This window comes from Pleuronectes platessa, chromosome 7 (genome assembly GCF_947347685.1).
Source record: "Pleuronectes platessa chromosome 7, fPlePla1.1, whole genome shotgun sequence".
In the NCBI taxonomy this organism is placed as follows: Eukaryota; Metazoa; Chordata; class Actinopteri; order Pleuronectiformes; family Pleuronectidae; genus Pleuronectes; species Pleuronectes platessa.
Window position 1 is genome coordinate 9988688 of NC_070632.1, and position 20226 is coordinate 10008913.

At 42.0% G+C, this 20226-nt stretch overlaps 3 protein-coding genes and 1 long non-coding RNA gene across 4 annotated transcripts; 3 read left to right on the forward strand and 1 right to left on the reverse strand.

Annotated features, from left to right (window-relative positions):
- Positions 1-340: 340 nt before the first annotated feature.
- Positions 341-1231, forward strand: LOC128444110 (uncharacterized). Its single transcript, XR_008339108.1, has 3 exons — positions 341-474; positions 578-1027; positions 1105-1231. It is a non-coding gene; the product is annotated as an uncharacterized LOC128444110 (long non-coding RNA).
- Positions 1232-1342: 111 nt separating this feature from the next.
- Positions 1343-2881, forward strand: LOC128444109 (high affinity choline transporter 1-like; the record flags this gene model as incomplete). The annotated part of the gene is made up of 3 exons (XM_053426416.1): positions 1343-1505; positions 1775-1992; positions 2068-2881. Coding segments are annotated over 3 exons (942 nt in total), but the record flags the coding sequence as incomplete, so codon positions are not given.
- Positions 2882-5588: 2707 nt separating this feature from the next.
- On the forward strand, positions 5589-13140 carry cpt1b (carnitine palmitoyltransferase 1B (muscle)). Its single transcript, XM_053426417.1, has 19 exons — positions 5589-5801; positions 7406-7558; positions 7696-7835; positions 7975-8146; positions 8325-8426; positions 8917-9054; positions 9136-9213; positions 9439-9546; positions 10005-10089; positions 10332-10527; positions 10617-10802; positions 10894-10999; positions 11079-11195; positions 11272-11436; positions 11522-11656; positions 12037-12189; positions 12282-12395; positions 12476-12568; positions 12692-13140. Exons 2-19 carry the CDS (start codon positions 7418-7420, stop codon positions 12824-12826), a joined length of 2364 nt encoding a protein of 787 aa, XP_053282392.1. The 5' UTR covers positions 5589-5801; positions 7406-7417; the 3' UTR covers positions 12827-13140.
- Positions 13141-13477: 337 nt separating this feature from the next.
- On the reverse strand, positions 13478-19049 carry sephs1 (selenophosphate synthetase 1). The gene is made up of 10 exons (XM_053426537.1): positions 18948-19049; positions 16993-17115; positions 16794-16890; positions 16436-16539; positions 16212-16319; positions 15911-16065; positions 15712-15802; positions 15509-15608; positions 15163-15375; positions 13478-14751 (listed from the first exon to the last, which is right to left on the reverse strand). Exons 2-10 carry the CDS (start codon positions 17086-17088, stop codon positions 14537-14539), a joined length of 1179 nt encoding a protein of 392 aa, XP_053282512.1. The 5' UTR covers positions 17089-17115; positions 18948-19049; the 3' UTR covers positions 13478-14536.
- Positions 19050-20226: the final 1177 nt, after the last annotated feature.

The following is a 20226-nucleotide window of genomic DNA, read 5'->3' on the forward strand; positions in this document are numbered from 1 at the left end:
GAAGAAAAGTGGAGCCAATGAGTTAGAGATGACGTTACTGGGAAACCGGAGCATCAACTGGGTGGTGGGGATCTTCACCATGACAGGTGAGGACAGCTCAGGTGAAGACAACAGGATGAAAACTGTCTGTCGCAGGCATGGAGGCAGAAAGATCTGGCAATTTATAAAAGAAGTACTTTTACAAGAAAACATCATGAATTTTTGTTTAATATGAATAATAAACAGCCAAATCAGATTTGACTAACAACAGTCTTGGTTGGGTGAAGTCCTACTGGTCCCATTGATCAATAATATGGAGTTATGATCTAACCTTTAGTCTTTGTACAAATATCTGCTGTGTGTTGATCCATCCTGCAGCTACATGGGTTGGAGGAGGCTTCATTGTTGGCACAGCTGAGATGGTGTACACTCCGTCAATGGGACTAACCTGGGCAGCCACGATGTTAACCGCATACAGCTCATCTTTTATTCTATGTAAGTTGAAGTTGGCCATTTTACCTCATCAATTCACCTTAAGTTGAATCATTATTATTGTGAATTCTTGATATTATCATTAGTTTCCCCTCAATAAATTAAGGTGGCCTGGTGTTCGCTAAACCACTAAGAGAAATGAAGTGTGTCACAATGATGGACCCTTTCCAAATCAAGTATGGAAAAGTTCTGACAGCTGGACTGAGCCTGGCCTGTATTCTTATTGATATACTATGGGTAGCATTAACACTGATTTGTTTAGGTAAGTGACAATATACAGGAGCACTTTAACCAATCATCATATGTGTGTGTGTTTAGATCAGTTTAAAAATAAATGTATTTGAAGGAATACGAGTCAGTGATAATGCTGTATTAGTATAATTCCACTGATACAAGGTGTTTAACAGGAGGCACCATGAGTGTGGTCCTGGATTTGCCCTACACTCTGTGTATCTGGAGCTCTGCTGCAGTTGTCATCATCTACACTCTGCTGGGAGGTCTCTACTCTGTGGCCTACACTGATGTTATTCAGCTTGTTCTTATATTCATCAGCTTGGTGAGTTGCTGTTATTTGAGGTTTTATAAAGTGCTGGAGTCCTTGTCCATTACTTACATTGGTATTTGTCTCTGCAGTGGCTGTGTGTTCCCTTTGTCTTGACAAACCCTAACTGCTTGGACATCAGCAAGACACTTATGAAGAACACCTTACACGCTCCCTGGATTGGTGCAACAGGACGGGAGAAGACCGGGATCATGATGGATGAATGTTTGTAAGACGGAGCAAAACTGAGGCTGATGTCAAATGTACTTCCATTGTGTTGAGAGAAATCCTCAAGATAAAGACACATGACTCGTATTTTAATTCTGTTTCATTTTCAAGTCACTGGGAAATCTGGGATATCAGTGTTTACACCAGAGGACGTTGGCAGCTTCTTCATTAGCCACAGCTAAGCTCTCGTGCTTTGCCGCTGCTTTCCTCATACTTGTGTTTGGAACACCTCCAATACTGCTTGGGGCAGCTGCTGCATCTACAGGTACTGACAACTTCTACATACCAATGTAAACTGTGAAATCTAACATATGCTTATCTGTTGGATTTAATGTTACCGAAAGAACAAAACATGTTAAATCAATGGTTAAATCACAGGAAACCACGGAGCAACATCTTTGCATAACTTATCTTATTTAACCAGCCTTTGAAAAGGAGCGATTGTGACGGTTGATTACTTTATCCTTGATCACTTTATACATGTCCACTGTAATGTTTTGTTTTTGTATGAATTTTCTTTGTTCTGCTCCTCAGATTGGAACCTGACGTCTTATGGTTCTCCATCTCCATATGAACATGGCGAAGCAGCTCAAGTCCTGTCCATCACCTTACAGCACCTCACCCCGTCTTTCATCTCCATAATCGGAACTGGATGTGTTGCTGCTGCTGTGATGTCATCTGCTGATTCTGGTTTGATTTCTGCTGCTTCTGTCTTTACCGCCAACATATACAAGAACATCCTGAGGCCACAGGTGAGAACATTGAATTATAAGATAATAGTTCGTATCTCAAACCTCTTCACATCCTCCTCTCTACTTTTTCTCCAGGCATCAGACAGAGAGATTCAGTGGCTGATCCGAGTTGCTGTGATGGTCGTGGGTTTGGTTGGTACATCACTAACCAGCAATGAAAACAGTGTCTTACTCTTCTGGGTTCTTTATGCTGAAGTGTCCTACATCATAATCTTCCCTCAACTGGTCTGCGTCCTCTTCGTCGATATCTCCAATGGTTACGGAGCTGTTATGGGCTGTGTGGTGGGACTGATGCTCAGAGTTCTCAGTGGACTCCCATCACTCGGGCTGCCAGTTGTCCTCCATTTCCCAGGATGTTTTCTTGAGGATGGAGTTTATGTCCAGTACGCTCCAGTTAAGACCATCTCCATGCTGTCTGCCATTGCTGCCATTGTGTTGTTCTCCTATCTGACGTCTGTGCTCTTCAACAAAGACCTGTTACCTGAGAAGTGTGACGTGTTCAAGGTGAAAGTCCAGCAATCAGCACGAGAGCTGACACTGGTACATGGGACCAAAGAAGACAATGAGAAAGAGACACGGGATAACACATGTCCTCAGACTGAGGCCTCAGAGCCAATGATAACCTCAGAGTGTTAGAGTCCCTGAATATATGTTGTTTGAATTCTAACACAGACCAGGAAGTGTGAAAAAAACACCATGTTGTGTGTCTCTCATGATGTAAAATGTGATGGTGAGATACAAAATCAGATATCGTAATGGTCGGAAATTACTCCTTTATATTGCTGGCATTTTAATCTGTGATGTTACAGGGCACTTAAAATATTTTGTATTTACACACTTTCATTTGAACCACTTCACCATAATCGTTTAATAAAGTTGATTAAATGATCATTGAATCTTTGCAGCTGGATTATTTAAAAAAGACAGGACAAAAAATCGTGACTATACTGGCTTCAAATTCTGAAACAAAATCTTCCATTTGATTACAGTTACATTATGTGTTGACCTCACTTACCCAGAATAAGATTCATATCAACAAGAAGGAAATAAGGGATGGAAAAGCAAGAGGTTACAAGCTCATTATATGACCACCTGTCTCTAGTTGTACTTTGAAAGTTGCTGAGCTGGATCCAAATACAGACAATCAAGATATACAGCAAGTAGAGGATATAAATATATATATATAAATAAAAACTGGCTCACACGTAGAAGGATGGCAAAAGAACTCGAGTGATAAAAACCGAAAGTATAGACAACAGGAAACACAGGAGCAGGACGACTGAATAACCCCCCAGACTGCTAGGAACCTGGGTGTGACACTCTACTGTCAAGTCTCCATTACTGCAACAAACCGTTCCTGTAGATTCATGTTGCACAACATCAGGAGAATATGCCCCCTTGTCACTCAGAGGGCGTCACAGGTTCTGGTCCAGGCTCTGGTGCAGGTTCTGTTTAAGACTGCATGACTGCACCACAAAAGTGAAGCCCCCCTACCAATGATGGCTGGCTGCAGTGTAGGTCAAATACCTGCCTTCATGTTAGTGGATAGGACATGGGTTTAAATAAAACTTCCAATTCATCTAAACGTCCAATACATTTTTCTCATAGATCATTTCTGTCATTCTAGGTAGTTCTAATCACACTGATGTTTGTTATCGTTTATTGGTTCAAGACATTTTGTCTTTTTTTCTATATAACACTAATTAAAATGGTCCCAATCTGTTGCATCCAAAGCGCATAAGACACTTCAGTGCAGTGGGCTGTGAAGGCTGTATTTACGCTGTGGGGGGCTGGTACTTGGACTCCCTGGTGACTCCCGACTATGATACATGGGAGGACGCGTGGATGTTTGTGTCAGTGTGAACCGGTTGCCAGGTTCGGGCAGCAATTTTCTGTCTCCACTTGTTCGAGTCGGAGAGAAAAATAGCCAAGCCCTAAGGTTCTCCCTGATCACAGACACGCACAATGTAAAAAAAAGTAGATATCCCAGCCAATGGGATCTAACCCTATCTGAGCCCGGATATCATTTAAAAAATGTATACTAACCGGACTTGAGTCGGATATCCACACTCTATTATGTAGCAGCACATATCTCAGGCTTTTCTACCTGAAATGTTTCATACTGCTGACTGAATGTGATTTCTGTGCTAGGTTGGTATCCTCACTGACTTCCATTCAGTGTGTCCCTGTCACATGACGTCCCCCTTGCTACAAGTCTCGGACACTGTGTCTATGTGTTGGGGAGCATCCAGAGGACCGGGGAGAAACTGCTGCTACAGTACAACACCAGGCAAGGTACAGCTCAGTCCACGTCCCTCAGATTTACAGTTCAGATTGGACTGTTTCCCATCATGCTCCTCAGGACGTATTAAAAAACAGCGCTTCTGTATTTTCTGTGCTTTAGACTCCTGGTGTGAGCTGCTTCCCACCCTCACCAGAGCAGATGCAGACCTCCCCACTCTTTACTTCCTGGGTGTCACTGACACGATTCTTGTGATTGGTGGAAACAACTCAGAGAATGTGGTGACATCGTTCTGTTCTGATCGCAGAGATGGGGAGAGGTAAGAATGGAACAGAGATCTGAAACTGTCAATCAATCATTCTTGGATTATATTCACCTGAAGCACTATTATTCTTTCCAGTTGCACAGGGCAGAGAAAGTGTCCTTGGTGGGACAGGGGACAGTCGCAGGTGACGGTGTCTTCATACAAGTATTGAACGCAACGCTGTTATGAAACTAGATCTCGAAACTCTCTCCCTCAGAGCTTTTCCTCCTCTTCCAGTTTCCAACGATATGAATCTATCTTTTATCTTCACTTCTCATGCTCTTGCTTGTATGTGAGATTAAAAATCGTGAATTCTTTCTTATTATTGCTATCTTGAATTGTACTGGACACAACTAGTCACACAATTAAGACAACATATGTAGTTATCTGTCTTCTCTAGTATTTAATCTGTTTACGTTGTGTATATTTTTTAATATTTTTTTATATTTCCCGTTTTCTGTCGCTTGCAATACCAATACAAAAAGCCTCACCACTCCTCTCTCATTTAGAACGAATCACTACGGTACATGATCCAGTTACTACATCAACTTGGATATACCCGACACGGATTCAGGTCTTATGCATTTTCAAATGGAATCAGCTGAAGTCTCGCATTTCCCTTAGTGATTTTACATCTTCATATTTTCCATGATTATTGAAAAGGTTTTCCCTGTTGTGTTGCTTTTATCTATTATGTATTTTAGGATTGTGTATTTCACCTGGTCTCAGGTCTCTCTTGAAAAGAGATTGAAAATGTCCACAAGACTGCCTGAGTATTCAGAGATTAAAGATTTGAAAATATCATCAGATATTTAGGCAACATTTACAAAATTACCATTTTGGAGAGGTGACCAAGTGTTCCATGCTGTACATCCTGACACATCACTATAGCAGAATCAGTTACAGAGCAGAGACCCGGTGGCACGTGAGGTGAGGCTCAGTCTGTGTTTGGTGTCCTGTTACAAAAAGAGGCATGAGAGGGAGAGAGGGAGAGAGAGAGGGGGGAAAGAGAGAGAGAGAGAGAGAGAGAGAGAGAGAGAGAGAGAGAGAGAGAGAGAGAGAGAGAGAGAGAGAGAGAGCATAGGGAAATGAACACTCTGATCTCACCACCTGAGAAATGCCACTTGAAGGACACTGGAGTCACAGACACAAACACAGACAGACCCAGGCCACAGCACAGAGCAGTTTCACTGCCTCACTGACACAAACCAGAGCCACAGCCCGTCGTTGCCTGCGTGGATTCCACTGACTGGTCTCCCAAAGGTAAAATATGGGCCTGCTTATTTTTCTGTTGTTCTTACTCTTATCTGCAAGTTGTTGTATTTGCTGCAGACCTTTTCCTGATTGATTCTTTTAGATTAAACTCATCATGTATATATTGTTTTGTCTTGTACTGCAATCCAACATTAATGTAAAAACTTAAGATGAAGAGGAGCTTTAATTACATATTGCTGAAAATTTTATTTTCTAAAATAACATTTCCTGTAATCATTCTGTATTGGTTCTGCCTTTCACCTACCAGATTATAACAGTTAATGTTATGAGAGCAACGGTTTACCATTTAACTCTGGGCTGTACTCTGTGTTTATATTTTCATCTGAGGTCTGTGCACATGCTCAGCCGGTACACCACTATATCTGGCCAGTGAACCTTGTCCCACTTGGGAACTGCTCAGTCATATGACATGGAAAAAGAAATCCTAGCCCTGCCTCCCTGAACATTACATGGAGATGGATTTTACGTAGAATTTCACGTTACATATACGACAGCTTTAAATATATGTATTAGTGAATTAATCAAGAAAATGTTTTAATAAGTAAACCAAGTACTAGGTGAAAAAAGGGGTTTGAAAAATTATCAGTGGCCTCTTTTATCACATTATGTGCAAACAGTGCAGACAAATACTTCTGCTTGTCTTAAAAATATTTTGCCCCTGAGAGTCAGATGTGGCAAAGTCAGAAGGTTTCTCTTTATATAAATGTCAGCAAATAGCTTTAACATGCTCAAATTCTTACAAAAATTTGCAGAAAATTTGAAATTGGTGAAAATTTACATATTCTGGAGTAACTTAAATGGGTGTGGCGAAATGGCTCAACGGCGCCCCCCGAGCCCCCCGAGCTCCCCGTAATGCGTTCGCATGGACCGATCTTCACAAAAATCAATAAACAGGTGTATCATGATCAGACGAACAAAAAAGTCTGAAGTGCAATTTGAAAAACGCAACAGGAAGCCCCGCCATTTTGCATTTAGTGGCCATTTTCGCCTTTTTTTTTTTTTAGGTACTTATCCCAGGGCTTACATCTGATCAACTACAAATTGAGATGAGTGTCATCTCAACAAGATGTAGATACAAACTAACTCAAGATCGATTTTTCGTCACACGTTGTGACCGTGGCGTGGCGTCTAAGTTTGATTACAAGCCATTACAGCACAATGTTCTGTATCACGTACATACATGGACCATGAATCCCTTGATGCTGAACCGTAAACAACAACACTCCTGCAGCGACAGTCTCAGTGGTCATAGGTCAAAGGAATCTTTGATGTCTTGCAAAGGTGACGTCTCTCGCTCTCTCTTCCTCTCGGAAATTGGGACATTTCCTCAAACCGTGTAAACATTGAGGTACGCCGAAGGTTCATCCTATGCAAAAGGAGACCATGTTATCATAACTCCACTGGACATTGTCCTATCACCACCAAACTTCGGTCTCATGCCCAGAGTCCAAGCCTGAACAGCTCTATGTGTCAATATATCCTCAGGGTCATAGCGCCAACTACAGTGTAAAAATTAAGTTGTTGTAACATTGTTGTTGTAACAACCCTAGTTATAATTTTTATAGATAGTTTCCCTTTGCTTTCCATGGTAGTGATACACAGAGATGGCTGAGGCACATCAGGCGGTGGGCTTCCAGTTCACCGTACGGCCCGATGGCGTGGATCTTAAACTGAGTCAGGAGGTCATCAAAAACATCTACCTGTCAGGAGTGACGGCATGGAAGAAGAGAGCCATACAATTCAAGGTATAGTCCCATATTGTCATGGAGTCACTCACGATTGTAGTGTATATTCACAGTGTATAACTTTTTTTTTGTGCATTGTCTTCATAGAACATAGGACACATCTTGTCCTGACACTAATTCTTGTCTTTTGCTCACAGAATGGTGTGTTGGCCGGAGTCTATCCAGCCAGCCCGTCCAGCTGGCTGATAGTTGTGATCGCAATGATGAGTTCCCTGTACATTCGCATGGACCCGTCTCTCGGTATGATTGACGCCATCAAGGACTACCTTCCACAAAGGTCAGAAATCCCCCATAGTTCATGAAGGAAGCTATGCAGTGCTCAGTATTCTGCTGGAGCATTTGGTTTTTTGGGGGAATGGCGCTATGTGCACAAATCAGCTGTTTAAGATTGACAGTGTTGTGCCTTCTCTGAACAGAGACTGTATATCAGCCCAGACCCGGTTGGTGCTGAGTGCCATCCTCTTTGCCACTGGACTGTGGCTGTTCCTCATCTACCTCCTGAGATACACCCTCAAAGCTCTGCTCTCTTACCACGGCTGGATCTTTGAGTCCCATGGAAGAATGAGCACATCTACCAAAGTGTGGCTGGTATGAATGTGTCCCTCTGTCTTTCACACACTGCCTGAATCTTTAATTCCACTGTGTGGTTGTCCCTCCCTCAGTGCAGAAGATATATGGTTGACTCTGGCGAGAATTTGCTATAAAGTGCAATCTGTTACACTGCATGTGTAATGATGTATGTATGGTGTTGTGTGTTTGTAACCAGAGCCTGGTGAAGATGTTCTCTGGACGCAGGCCGCTGCTCTACAGTTTCCAGGCCTCATTACCCAGACTCCCTGTGCCCAGTGTGGATGATACAGTTAACAGGGTGTGTAATTACACAGATTTTACGTGACTGCAAACACACAAGGCCCAACAATTTGTTGAATTGCACGGGAGCATGATAAAGACATTTTAATCATGTGATTAAGGTATTTGGACGGCATGTAGTCTTGTGTACTTAAAACTGATTTTAATTGAGTTTCCAGCTCTGATTGAACATACTGGGAAATGTATGGGTAGAAGGCAGCCAACTTTATTCAATAAGGTGAATATTTAAGTCATTGCTTGTTTACTGTTAGCTCTATAGCTTTGATCAAAGCCACACATGATGACAACACCATGATGTATGTTGCGGCCTTGTGAAAGTTAGACAAGGTAATACGATGTTAGATTAAAAACAATCTGTCTCAGCTGCATCTGCCGGTTGTCCTCCAAAGCTTTTTCAGTGTGTGTCTCAGCGGCTCTATTGGATCAGCTGGGTTGGTATATAACAACAGTGATTCGCTCTGACCGCACACGCCATGTTTTTCCCACAGTACCTCGAGTCAGTTCGTCCTCTTCTGGACAGAGACCAGTACGACCAAATGGAGATTTTGGCCAATGACTTTAAAGATTCCCAAGCAGCCCAGCTCCAAAGATACTTAAAGCTAAAATCCTGGTGGGCAACAAATTATGTGAGTAAAGAGGTGATTTATGATTATGATTGAATTCTCAGTCATAATGTTATATATGATATTAATCTTTATCTGCTCTAGGTGAGTGACTGGTGGGAGGAGTACATCTACCTCAGGGGCCGGAGTCCCATCATGGTGAACAGTAACTTCTATATAATGGTGAGTGTGTTAGTAATGCTCAAATTATTTTCATGCATTCAAAGGTGGGGAATGAGTTCATACAGTATAATAGACTTAATATTTAACAAATTCCTTAAATTCTCAAAACCTCACCTGTCAACATGCCAGTCACAGTATTTGAAATACATTTTGGGTTTCGATTTATAGTTTTTTTGGATTTGCGTTGATGCAATATGTCTTGTTCGTGTGTTCATTTGCGTGAAGGACCTCCTGTACGTGACCCCGACCCACCGACAGGCTGCCCGCGTGGGGAATGTGGTCCACGCCATGCTGCAGTACAGACGCAAACTGGAACGTGGTGAACATGAACCGGTATTGGTTGTTATGACATCACAGTCATGTAATGACACGATAACATCACTAGATTTTCTCCCTGAATCTTCTCTTTAGCCTTAGCATGAATATCAAACCTTTGAAATGAAATAGTTATGTCTGCATAAGTAAAAGTTAAAATAAAGGGAGTTTAACTCTCTAAACCTCAAGCGATCAATATGTGTATAAACAAAACAAAAAAAAGACTGTTATCAGATTCAGATTTGAATATAACCCTGATTAGTAAATATCTTTATACAATATCAGCTTTTTTCAAACTGTGCCACTATAAACCATCAGGAAGAAAGCAGTCAAAGACACAAATGCAGAAATCTCTCAAGCAAAATCACATAAGCTATTCCAACTGAGGTAGAAAAAATTGTTTTCATATGGGCCTTTAAATCTATTAATATTCTTTCCTGATTGGTTTTAAACTTCACTGTCTGTCTTCTCCCCAGCTGAGGGCCTTAGGGACCGTTCCAATGTGTTCCTCTCAGATGGAGAGGATGTTTAACACCACCCGCATCCCTGGCATTGAAACAGGTGAGATACACGTTTCTTTTTAGGCGAATTAAGGCTCAATAACATTGGAATAGATGTTGCCACGTTTTCCATTAGCAGTAAAAAGATGAACACCTGCTTTGATGCTGAAGAATCCTGAGAATTATAACCGGCGTATGTGTGTGTGTCGGTGCTGATCTGACAACTTCACTGTGAGCCCTCAGGATTCATCTGTTCAGACACACAGACTAGGGTTTCTAATTCTATTTTTACTTTCCCTGCAGATATTGTGCAGCACCTGACCGACCGCAAGCACCTGATCGTTTACCACAGGGGCCGCTTCTTCCAAGTGTGGCTGTACACTGGAGGGCGCCACCTTTTACCCAGTGAACTTGAGACACAGTTTCAGAGGATCCTCAATGATACAACAGAGCCTGAGCCAGGAGAGCTCAAATTAGCTGCCCTGACTGCAGGAAACAGGTATTCTCTATAAACATATACAGATGACACACACACTGACGTAGATATACAGTACTTGGATAAATGTGTCACACTTTCACTTCTTCTAGAGTCCCATGGGCTCGGGCTCGGATTAAATATTTCAGCCAGGGGGTAAACAGAGTATCCCTGGACGCCATAGAGTCAGCTGCCTTCTTCCTGGCACTGGATGACGAGCCGCAGGGTTATGACCCCACACAGATCAACTCACTGGACAGTTATGCCAAGTCCCTGCTGCATGGAAAGTGTTATGACAGGTAACCAGAGAAGGCCTCGGTTCGTACCATCAACACAGGTTAGATTTTGTTGTGCTTTGTTGCCCTGAAGGTTTTATTCCTTGTCTCACAGGTGGTTCGACAAATCTTTCACCTTGATCTCTTACCCAAATGGAAAAATGGGTATAAATGCTGAACATTCGTGGGCGGATGCGCCGATTGTAGGACATATGTGGGAGGTAAGACGTGTGCACAGTTATTGCATGACTAAGCATTAAGTTAGCGGTCATCTTTAGCTGTCCCTTTCTGTCTGTGTAGTATGTCCTCGCAACGGACTCCTTCCACCTGGGCTACACAGAGGAGGGACACTGTAAAGGCGACGTGAACAAGAACCTGCCCCATCCCACTCGGCTACAGTGGCGGATTCTAAAGGAGGTACAGCAGAGCCTTGCATCGTTTATTACAATGAATACACTTAGTGTCCATCACAAATTCATTTTCTCCTCTTTAGTGTCAAGCAGTCATCGAGACGTCATACCTGTTAGCCAAGCAGATAGCTGACGACGTGGACTTCCATGCTCATCTGTTCAGTGAGTTTGGCAAAGGCCTGATCAAGAAGTGCAGGACCAGCCCTGATGCCTTTATCCAGCTCGCCCTGCAGCTGGCACAGTTCAGGGTACGACTCAAATCCTTCTCTGCTTACGTTGCCTCTCTGTACCATCCACCGCCATCATGTCACACTCTTCTCTCTGCTCTGACAGGATCAGGGAGTCTTCTGTCTGACATACGAATCGTCAATGACCCGCATGTTCCGGGACGGTCGGACGGAGACCGTGCGCTCCTGCACCTCTGAGGCGGTTGCATTTGTCAGAGCCATGGAGGACACAGGTGCAACAGTAAGCAGAACGCATTAACACACAGAACCACTGGAAAGCAACATAAAAAGCTCCATTACATAAAGTTGGGGTTGGTTTAAATAACGCTGAGCTGCTCATAAAGGAATTGTAGTTGTGAGGTATTAAAATCCTTTTCTGGAGGGAATAGCTATATATTTTTTGCATATAATTTGACCTATCTGGTGTCATAATGTGATGTGAGGGGTCACATCGTTCTGCTGAGGACTTGGTCGATGAGACCAGAGATAATGTGTCTGTTTGTGTGTCATTGCCCTGGACTCTGAACGCCCTCATGTCACAGGGTTACACTGACATTCATGTGAACAGAATTTAGGTCATTTTGATCTGATGGTGTGTTTGCTCGTTTACTCTGTGACCAGAACGCCCAGAGACTTGCCCTGTTTCGGAAGGCAGCTGATAAGCATCAAAACATGTACCGTCTGGCCATGACTGGTTCTGGTATCGACCGCCACCTCTTCTGTCTCTACTTCGTTTCCAAATACCTTGGTGTTGACTCGCCATTTCTTAAAAAGGTAAGAGCGCTGATTCACAAGTGTCCTGTTAACCTACATACCACAACCTATCGGTCAGTTTCCCATACAACATTCAATGTCTCTGATTCAAGGTGCTCTCAGAGACGTGGAAGTTGTCCACCAGCCAGACCCCACAGCAGCAGCTCAATTTGGTTGACATCAACAAGTTCCCTCAATACGTGGGAGCAGGCGGTGGATTTGGACCTGTGAGTTCAAAGGTTAAATGTTCAGAATGTTTTACCCTAATGTCCTGAGCTGATTAATAGCATCTCTACTGTGCCCCCAGGTGGCTGACGATGGTTATGGTGTGTCTTATATCATTGTGGGGGAGAACCTCATCACATTCCATATCTCCTGCAAGTTCTCCAGCCCTGACACAGTAAGAGCACAAACTGAGAGCATTGGCTATTATTGATCAGTTATTTATACAGTATCTTTCAAACCTCAACACTCTCTGTATTTCTGTCTCACTCTCACTATTCCCTGTCCGTGTGCCATGCAGGACTCAAACCGGTTCGGTCAGAACATTCAGAAGGCCATGCTCGATATCCAGGGCCTCTTCAAGCCAGAAAATGATAAGAAGATGGTGGATGTTGGAAAGCATGCACAGATTGAAAATGGTAAAAAGCACATATAACGGACACTGTGGGACGGATTCACCTGAGAGTCTGTCTTTGACACGTTTCATTCATATGTAGGAAGAAGGTTCAGGTTGCACTTAAGATCTTTTTGATTATCCGATGGGTCATTTTAGAAGCCGGCTATTCTTCTCACAGTTGGTATACCTGTAATTTATTTTTATTTATATTGTACTTGTCGGAGGAAATGTTGTGGTTCCAAATAGTGGTTTTATTGCAAACAATAAACCACCATTGCTGGAGATAAATGAACCCACCACATTTCTCCAGGTAACGCAGGACTGTATGTAACATAATAAATCTTTATACAATATTTGTTTGGTCTTTGGCTTTTTAATTTGATTTGTAATTTTTTCTACCGAGGCATTGAGATTTAAATTCTTAATCATCTGCCAATAATTATGAATTTCATGATTATGAAATGATCATACTAGTAACTTTCCCACTGATTATTGTAGATCACACAATGTTAAAGTGAAAAAAATTATCCTAGATCCACCCTCTCACACCAAAATAAAATTTCCCCTGACCTGCAGCACATCCTCTCTACGAGTTTCCTGGAAATCAGTCCTGTAGATTTTTGTGTAATGCAGCTAACAAACAAACAACAAACTCTTTGGCGGAGGTAAACAAAGACTGAAACAGGAAAGCACTGTTATAAGAGAAGTTTATTATTAGAGCTGGGGTGGAGGTTATACCTTGTTTATGATATCCACATGAACATTTACAGAGGTTCATCCCAACAATTAGGATGAACAAAACAAAGTTCTGTTTCAAGTGAGTGCTAAATTAAATGCAACGGATCCTGAACCAAGGCAACAGATTCACAGATTAGAGCACATGTTGTCTGAAAAACTCTTTTCCTCTATAACAGTCGCACAATTTTTTATCTGACATCAGGAATGCAGAAGGTTCATCTCCTAAGAGTTTTGTAGATTTTCTCAGCTTTGACCTAAAACCAGAACTCATATTAGACTTGGTGGAGCACCATCCGCTGTTCATGTAAAAAAAATTCTATCTGAAGCTCTATGTAAATAAGTAGATAATGTCACCTTGTATTTGTTTATTCACGTAACTGCCACTCCCAAACGGCGAGAACAAAACATTGTCTATTTTATTATTTATTAGTTTATGTGGGGACAATACAAAAAGTCAAAGTAATAAAAAACAAACCATTCTGGTCACACTCTTTCAAGGCATCAGTTACAGCAATGAACTAAAACTAGGCTTTTTTTAACTGTACAAAGTGAATGGACAAACAATAACACCAACACATCACCTTGATGTCGCTTGAAGAGAGCAATTTTTAAAAAGAGGCAACGGGCTCCAGACTTCCTAAGATTCAAAATGAACCAACATTATCAGATATCGTCTTGATCACTCTCTCACCAGAAGCTGCCTGCCACTCAAGCACATTTAACGAAACATACTTCAGACACAAAAGGCATATGGATTTTAAGTACGCTCTATTTCTCACCAATGTTTCTTAATGGGTATAACATCAGGTTGAGTCCATAGGGTGGTGACATGCTCCCCACGGCCACTGTGTGGTGCAGTTTTTCCACGTAGATACACACCAACCCAGTCTTTTCTGTGTACGTACTATTGTGTGTATATATTTCAACACTCTAGGATGGTTTTGTAGTTTATGTGTCTAAAATCACTCAACAGAGCTGTTGGGTTCCGGTCTATGACTCAGCAGAGGAGGATTAAGAGGTTGCACCGGGAGTTGGGTTGACATTCTGCGTGGCGACCTGTGGTGCCACCTCTATGATCCGAGGTTTGTCAATGATGCGAGCAGTGCGGTTTCCTTTCTCTACAATCCCGATGATCCACGCTTGGTGGCCCTCTCCGTATTTTGGTGATTTGATCTCGGCACAGAAGCGAGCGGCCTGCTCCCGCGGCAGACAGATTAACAGGCCTCCTGTAGATGAAAGGGTCTTAAATAAGGATTCTGATGTTGTAATGATGCTGGAGATATATATATGTGTTTTAATCATCACAGAAATTCTCATCATCTCTCTGACTATTTAGACTCTTTAGAGATTTATCACTTTCTCTCCTTTGGTGTCCCTCAGGGCTCATTTTCTTGAAGTAAACTGGCTTCCCTTCTTTAGGTTCATATAAATAAAGATTACAATTTCAGATTTCATTCATCGTAAATCTATAATACACTGACAGACTCAGGGGCTTTGAGTTTCCCTTTTGGAGGAAGGGCAAACTGTGACTGAATCTTTGGAGTTATACAGCATTAATATTTCCCTGTGTTATGTTTTTTGTCATCTCCTCCTCAAGAGACAAAAGTTAAATGATTAAATTAGGAATACACACATACCTGATGTTTCAGGGCAGGTGCCATGCATGAGACCAAACATGTTCCCACAGGCCTTGGACACAGCAGCCATCTTGGCGAGCACTGGGAGGTTGTGGATGACAAACGACACTTCACTTCGCTGTTGTCGTGCCAACGTCTGGGCGTGGCCAAGGATGCCAAACCCTGTGATGTCGGTGGCTGCGTGGGCATTGAAGGTGTGCATGAGACCCGCCGCTACATGAGGAGACAGAGAGAAAGAGAGAGAGCTGGTTTATACTGGTTGTTCTATTTAAAAATAATGACAACCAAAAGTTCAAATACACTGTAATCACTGCAAATCAATATTGAGGATAAATTCATCATTTACCTGTCCTGTTGAGCCGAGCCATGTTCATCATGGCTTCATGATAAGCCAGTTCTACATCTTCTTGAGTTACCACAAGTTTTATTTTGTTCCATTTCTCAGGCTGAGTGATTTGAAAGAAAAAACATATACATGGAATTACTGTCTATCCTAAACAACAAGAAGTGTGATGACATAATTATTCATGAGTGAACAGGCAGACTTACGATATCTAACCATTGATGTACAGCAACGGCAACTTGCGTTCCAAGTGGCTTCGTCAACACCAACACGTCTCCTGGGACTGCATTGTCTGGCCTAAGAAATGTCCAACAAGGTGTGATTAGTTGCATCACAATACATTTATACATTATCCTTAAGCAGCTGTGAGTAACTCAAACCGTTTGAGTAAGAAAAGAGTCCTACATGATAAATTCGTTGGGCTGGCAGACTGTTGTGGCTACTCCTCCCATCACCACCCAGGGGTTGAGCACCGTTTGTCCTCCTGTTACAGACGTGCCTGCCTCCTCTGACGCATCCTTGAATCCCTGAATGATCAGTGGCATGACTTTGTCTCTTTCCTTTTAAGCGAAAAAACAAAAAGTCAGAGCGGCAAAATAAAAGAGGAAATATTTACGTGTGGTTTTTTAACAGTTAACACAGTGGGTTCTTTGCAGATATTTGCACTAAATCCAAAAGTGAATGCATCGGCTGACGTGACACTTACCTTCTCTGACATTTTGTTGCTGACTCCTAAAAGCATCAACATGTTGTCACACTCAGTCACTCCCATGGCGTACAGGTCACTTAGAACATTGGCACAAGCAATTCTTCCCTACAAGACAGAAAAATTAAAGCTAATTGTAATAGTGTCACCATTTTATTTGTCCCATTTATATATAATCAATAAGACCACCTCAGTGCACTCAGTAAAAAGAAAGACTTCCATACCATCATGTACGGGTCATCCACAATGGGGTAGATGTAATCTGTCGTCTGGACCAGAGAAAGGCCTCCATGTCTGAGGGGTATCACACAGGTGTCCATGCCTATGCCTTCACAGAAAACAAAAAGGGCAGAGCTCAACAACTTGGCTTTAATATAGAATTTCATGAAAATTGTTTTTATTTTAGTTTGTCTTTCAATTTCAGAACTAAGGGTCAGGTTGTATTTAATACAGAAATTATATTTTATACTAACGCACTTCTTTCTACCATTCATACATGCCTGTATCTTTTTGTTAAACATTACTACTAATACACATTTAGGGTGTTTATCATCATTATCGCCATATGAAGGTCATTAGTACCTAATCGGGGCATAACTGCCCCCAGGAACTGTTCATCCTCCTGATAGTGGTTCTCCTGTAGGGTTTCTAGCAGCTTCTGTAACACATCTTGAGGCACCTGTGACCAGAAATGACCAATTATCAACAACATATTATTTAAAAAATATATATATTCCTGATCAGGGGGAATTTCCTATAAGAGATATTAATGACAACCAACCTTGCAGCCTGTGCCCTTGAGCTCAGCAAAGCGTGTGAGTCTGAAGTTCTTGTCCAGCTCGTAGCTTTCGGGGTTGAAGGACTCCCGCACAGACATGTCTGTACAAACTCTGGGTCCTCACCACTAAGACCATGTTAATGACAGGACAGAAAAAATATACTTGTGATTGGAAACAGGGTCTGATGTCTCGGGTAGAACATTTTGTTAAATGCACAGCCTTAAAATCAACTAATAAAAACAGCTGATTCGTCAAACTGCAGTGCCATCTGGGTTTATTCATAAATATTCTCTTTTGTGCCTCCTTTCAAGTGAATCACACACAAGTCCAAATGATCTGTACAATCTGAAGCCCTGCAATGCATCCTGCCTTTAAGCTACACAAAGAAGGGATTCATTTCACTTCTGTTGATATTACATTTTTTGTTTTATTTGCTTATATCTGCAACTCACAATTGTTTTCATCATCACTTTAGCTACAGATTTTGGAAATTCATTATGCACTGTAAGTGTTATAATACAATTGAAATTCCAGATACATCTCCAAAGCCCTGGGTGACAGCTTTAAATGTTGAAGGAATTGTCTGACTGAAATCTTGAAATATTGAATTTAAAGATCCTCACAAAGAAGAGGAAAGAAAAAGAGTCAGACTTTAAAATACAGTTTAAAAACAATATAATTCAATAATTCATTTAACCTTTAAGATTTAAGTGCTTTTAATGACCAATATATAAATCATCTCTCTAGCAAGTAATGACGAGTATATGTCTGGTTAAGTGTGTTGTACGGTGTTAAATTAATGGCAGGCAAAGAAAACGTAACTATAATGACCTTTTAGTAAAGCACACAATAATGAGTACCTATGTGCCCTGGTAAAGAAATTACGATTGCACTCACAGTAGCATTGTTGCACCCAAACCCACAAGCAGTTACTATGAATACAAGCACTTTATACATATTTTAATCGCTGCTTCTTTTCATGTGTGTCTCGTGTATCTTTTGCATGATCTGTTGGTAAATGTGTATTTGCCTGTGGTAAACAGCTCCTGATGCAAACTGCAAAGCACCGCCTTGGACACTGTTTGAATTCCACAGCTCCCTGCACCACACTCACTCTCCACTGACAACATCCACCATCACAATGAGCTGCAGCGTGTTGGTCAATTCATTCTCATAGTTTCCCTGAAGAGAACTGAATGAAGCGCAGTAGCTTCCCGGCGGGAAACACCTGACAAGAGAAACCATTCGAACCATTTCCTCGAGGTTTGAACTGCTGCAGGTTGCACAAAGTGGGCTCGGTCAGTGAACTGTGGGAGTGTTCAAGACGCAAAACGCTGCAAACTTCATTCAACCCTCTGTCTCTGGCTATAGTAGTGCAAACAACAAGTCACGAGTGTCAATACAACCCACGTCGCGCTCAGCTGTGACACTTTGAGTCTGACGGGCACATCCGCGTGTTTCATGTTGTGTTTGTTTTGATGGGAAATGCAGTTTTCGCTCGGATGCTAGCTCTTGCTAGCAAACGCCGATCCGTGCACAGTGTGATGGGCATCGGCGACTCTGAGCAACAAAAGAGCGGGGAGCGCCCGAGCTGCTGATCTGCGCCTCATCCAAACCACAACAACAACAACACGCTGCTGCACAGACGTGGCGCCAGCTCGGGAGAAACTGCGCCGGCCCGTTGCACACATCTAAGTTAGAAAGTTGCCGTAGTGCACCGAGCAAAAATGTCGGCGGCGGAAAAAATTAACCCCTTCCTGCCCGTCGCCATGCGAGGTGGTGCAACATCAGCGTTAAAAGCAATGAAAGCGGAGTAAACACGCCACGTGTGTGGACTCTGTGCTGGTGTGGTGCAGTACACGTGTTTACAGGAGCCCTAAACACGATATTAGGGCCAAAGCGGAGTTATATTCTTTCTACATTTCCCCTTTAATTGCTCGGACCAGTTTATCCTTACCAGCTTCACGTTAGCGGTGGATCCCCGACAGAAGAGCGGGGACGGGACCACAATGCACTGCGGCCAGAAACGGGCGTCTTCACAGAAAGCCTGACGAGAATTCAGACATATTCGCCCGCAAAGTCGGGACTGGACGGTAAAAAATGAGAACTATCACAAACATCGACCGAGCTCTGGATGAATGAGTTGTCGACTTCTCCTTAACAGTCACGAAAAATATTTTGGGTTGACAATACAAAGAGGAAAGTGACGAGCTCTCAAAGGGTCCTCCGCCTGAGCTGTGGCTGCTTCGACATCCCCTTTAACGAGCTGTGGAGTCTGGCAACAAAATCTCTACAATGGAGTGTACCTTTAATTTACAGTTTTCCCTCCAAATCTACGACCCGAGCGAGCCCACGACAGCCCTGCCTGGTTGGAATATATAAACATATTCATTGATCCATAATCTTACACTTTCCCTTTGCACTATCCCTCCCCTGGTGCTCATAGTATTTGTTATATTAAATGTTTGTTTCCTATGTATATATATTTTATATTTATACCTGCACAAATACCTACACCACAGCAAATCCCTTGTATGTGTTAACCTGCTTGGCAATAAGACAGTCGGAATTTTTGTATTCTTATGAACATATTTTTTAATCAGCCCATCGCAATAAATAATTTCAAATGTTTTATTTATTTTTTACTATAAACTCAATTTCCTTATTATAAGTCAAACCTCTGCAGGAAGGAATCAATTATGCTTTCAGGTGTTCAACAGAAAAACACAGTTGTGAAGAAACAATATTTATTGATGGAAACAACCATTCATTTTAATGTGCACTGCATTTTCATTTGCAAGGGGGATAATACAGTATTTCCATCCCGAGATTTACAACAACAAGTCAAAAGAAACATTATTTTATAGAGTTAAGTATATTTTTTTATTTTCAGCTCACATAAAATATTTACTTTTCAATGTAATATTTGAACTTAAGGCTGATGCTGCACTGCACATTACACCCATTGAAGTACATGTCACTTTAAAGGCTTAATCCACAGTCGGCAACATCCCATAAAACGTCATTTGTGCAAAATATATGAATACTGTACTGTTGCAGTACTTTGTCCCATTTCAGGCTTTTGACTTGGTAGCCTAAATATCGTATGAACTACAGGCGAGTGGGCTTTTATAGCTGTCGCCCATAATGTAAACAGTAAGTTACTTCTGAACATGATAATAACCTGACATTTCTTCTACCACTGTATCATCTGCTGGTTTAGAATCCCAGATCCA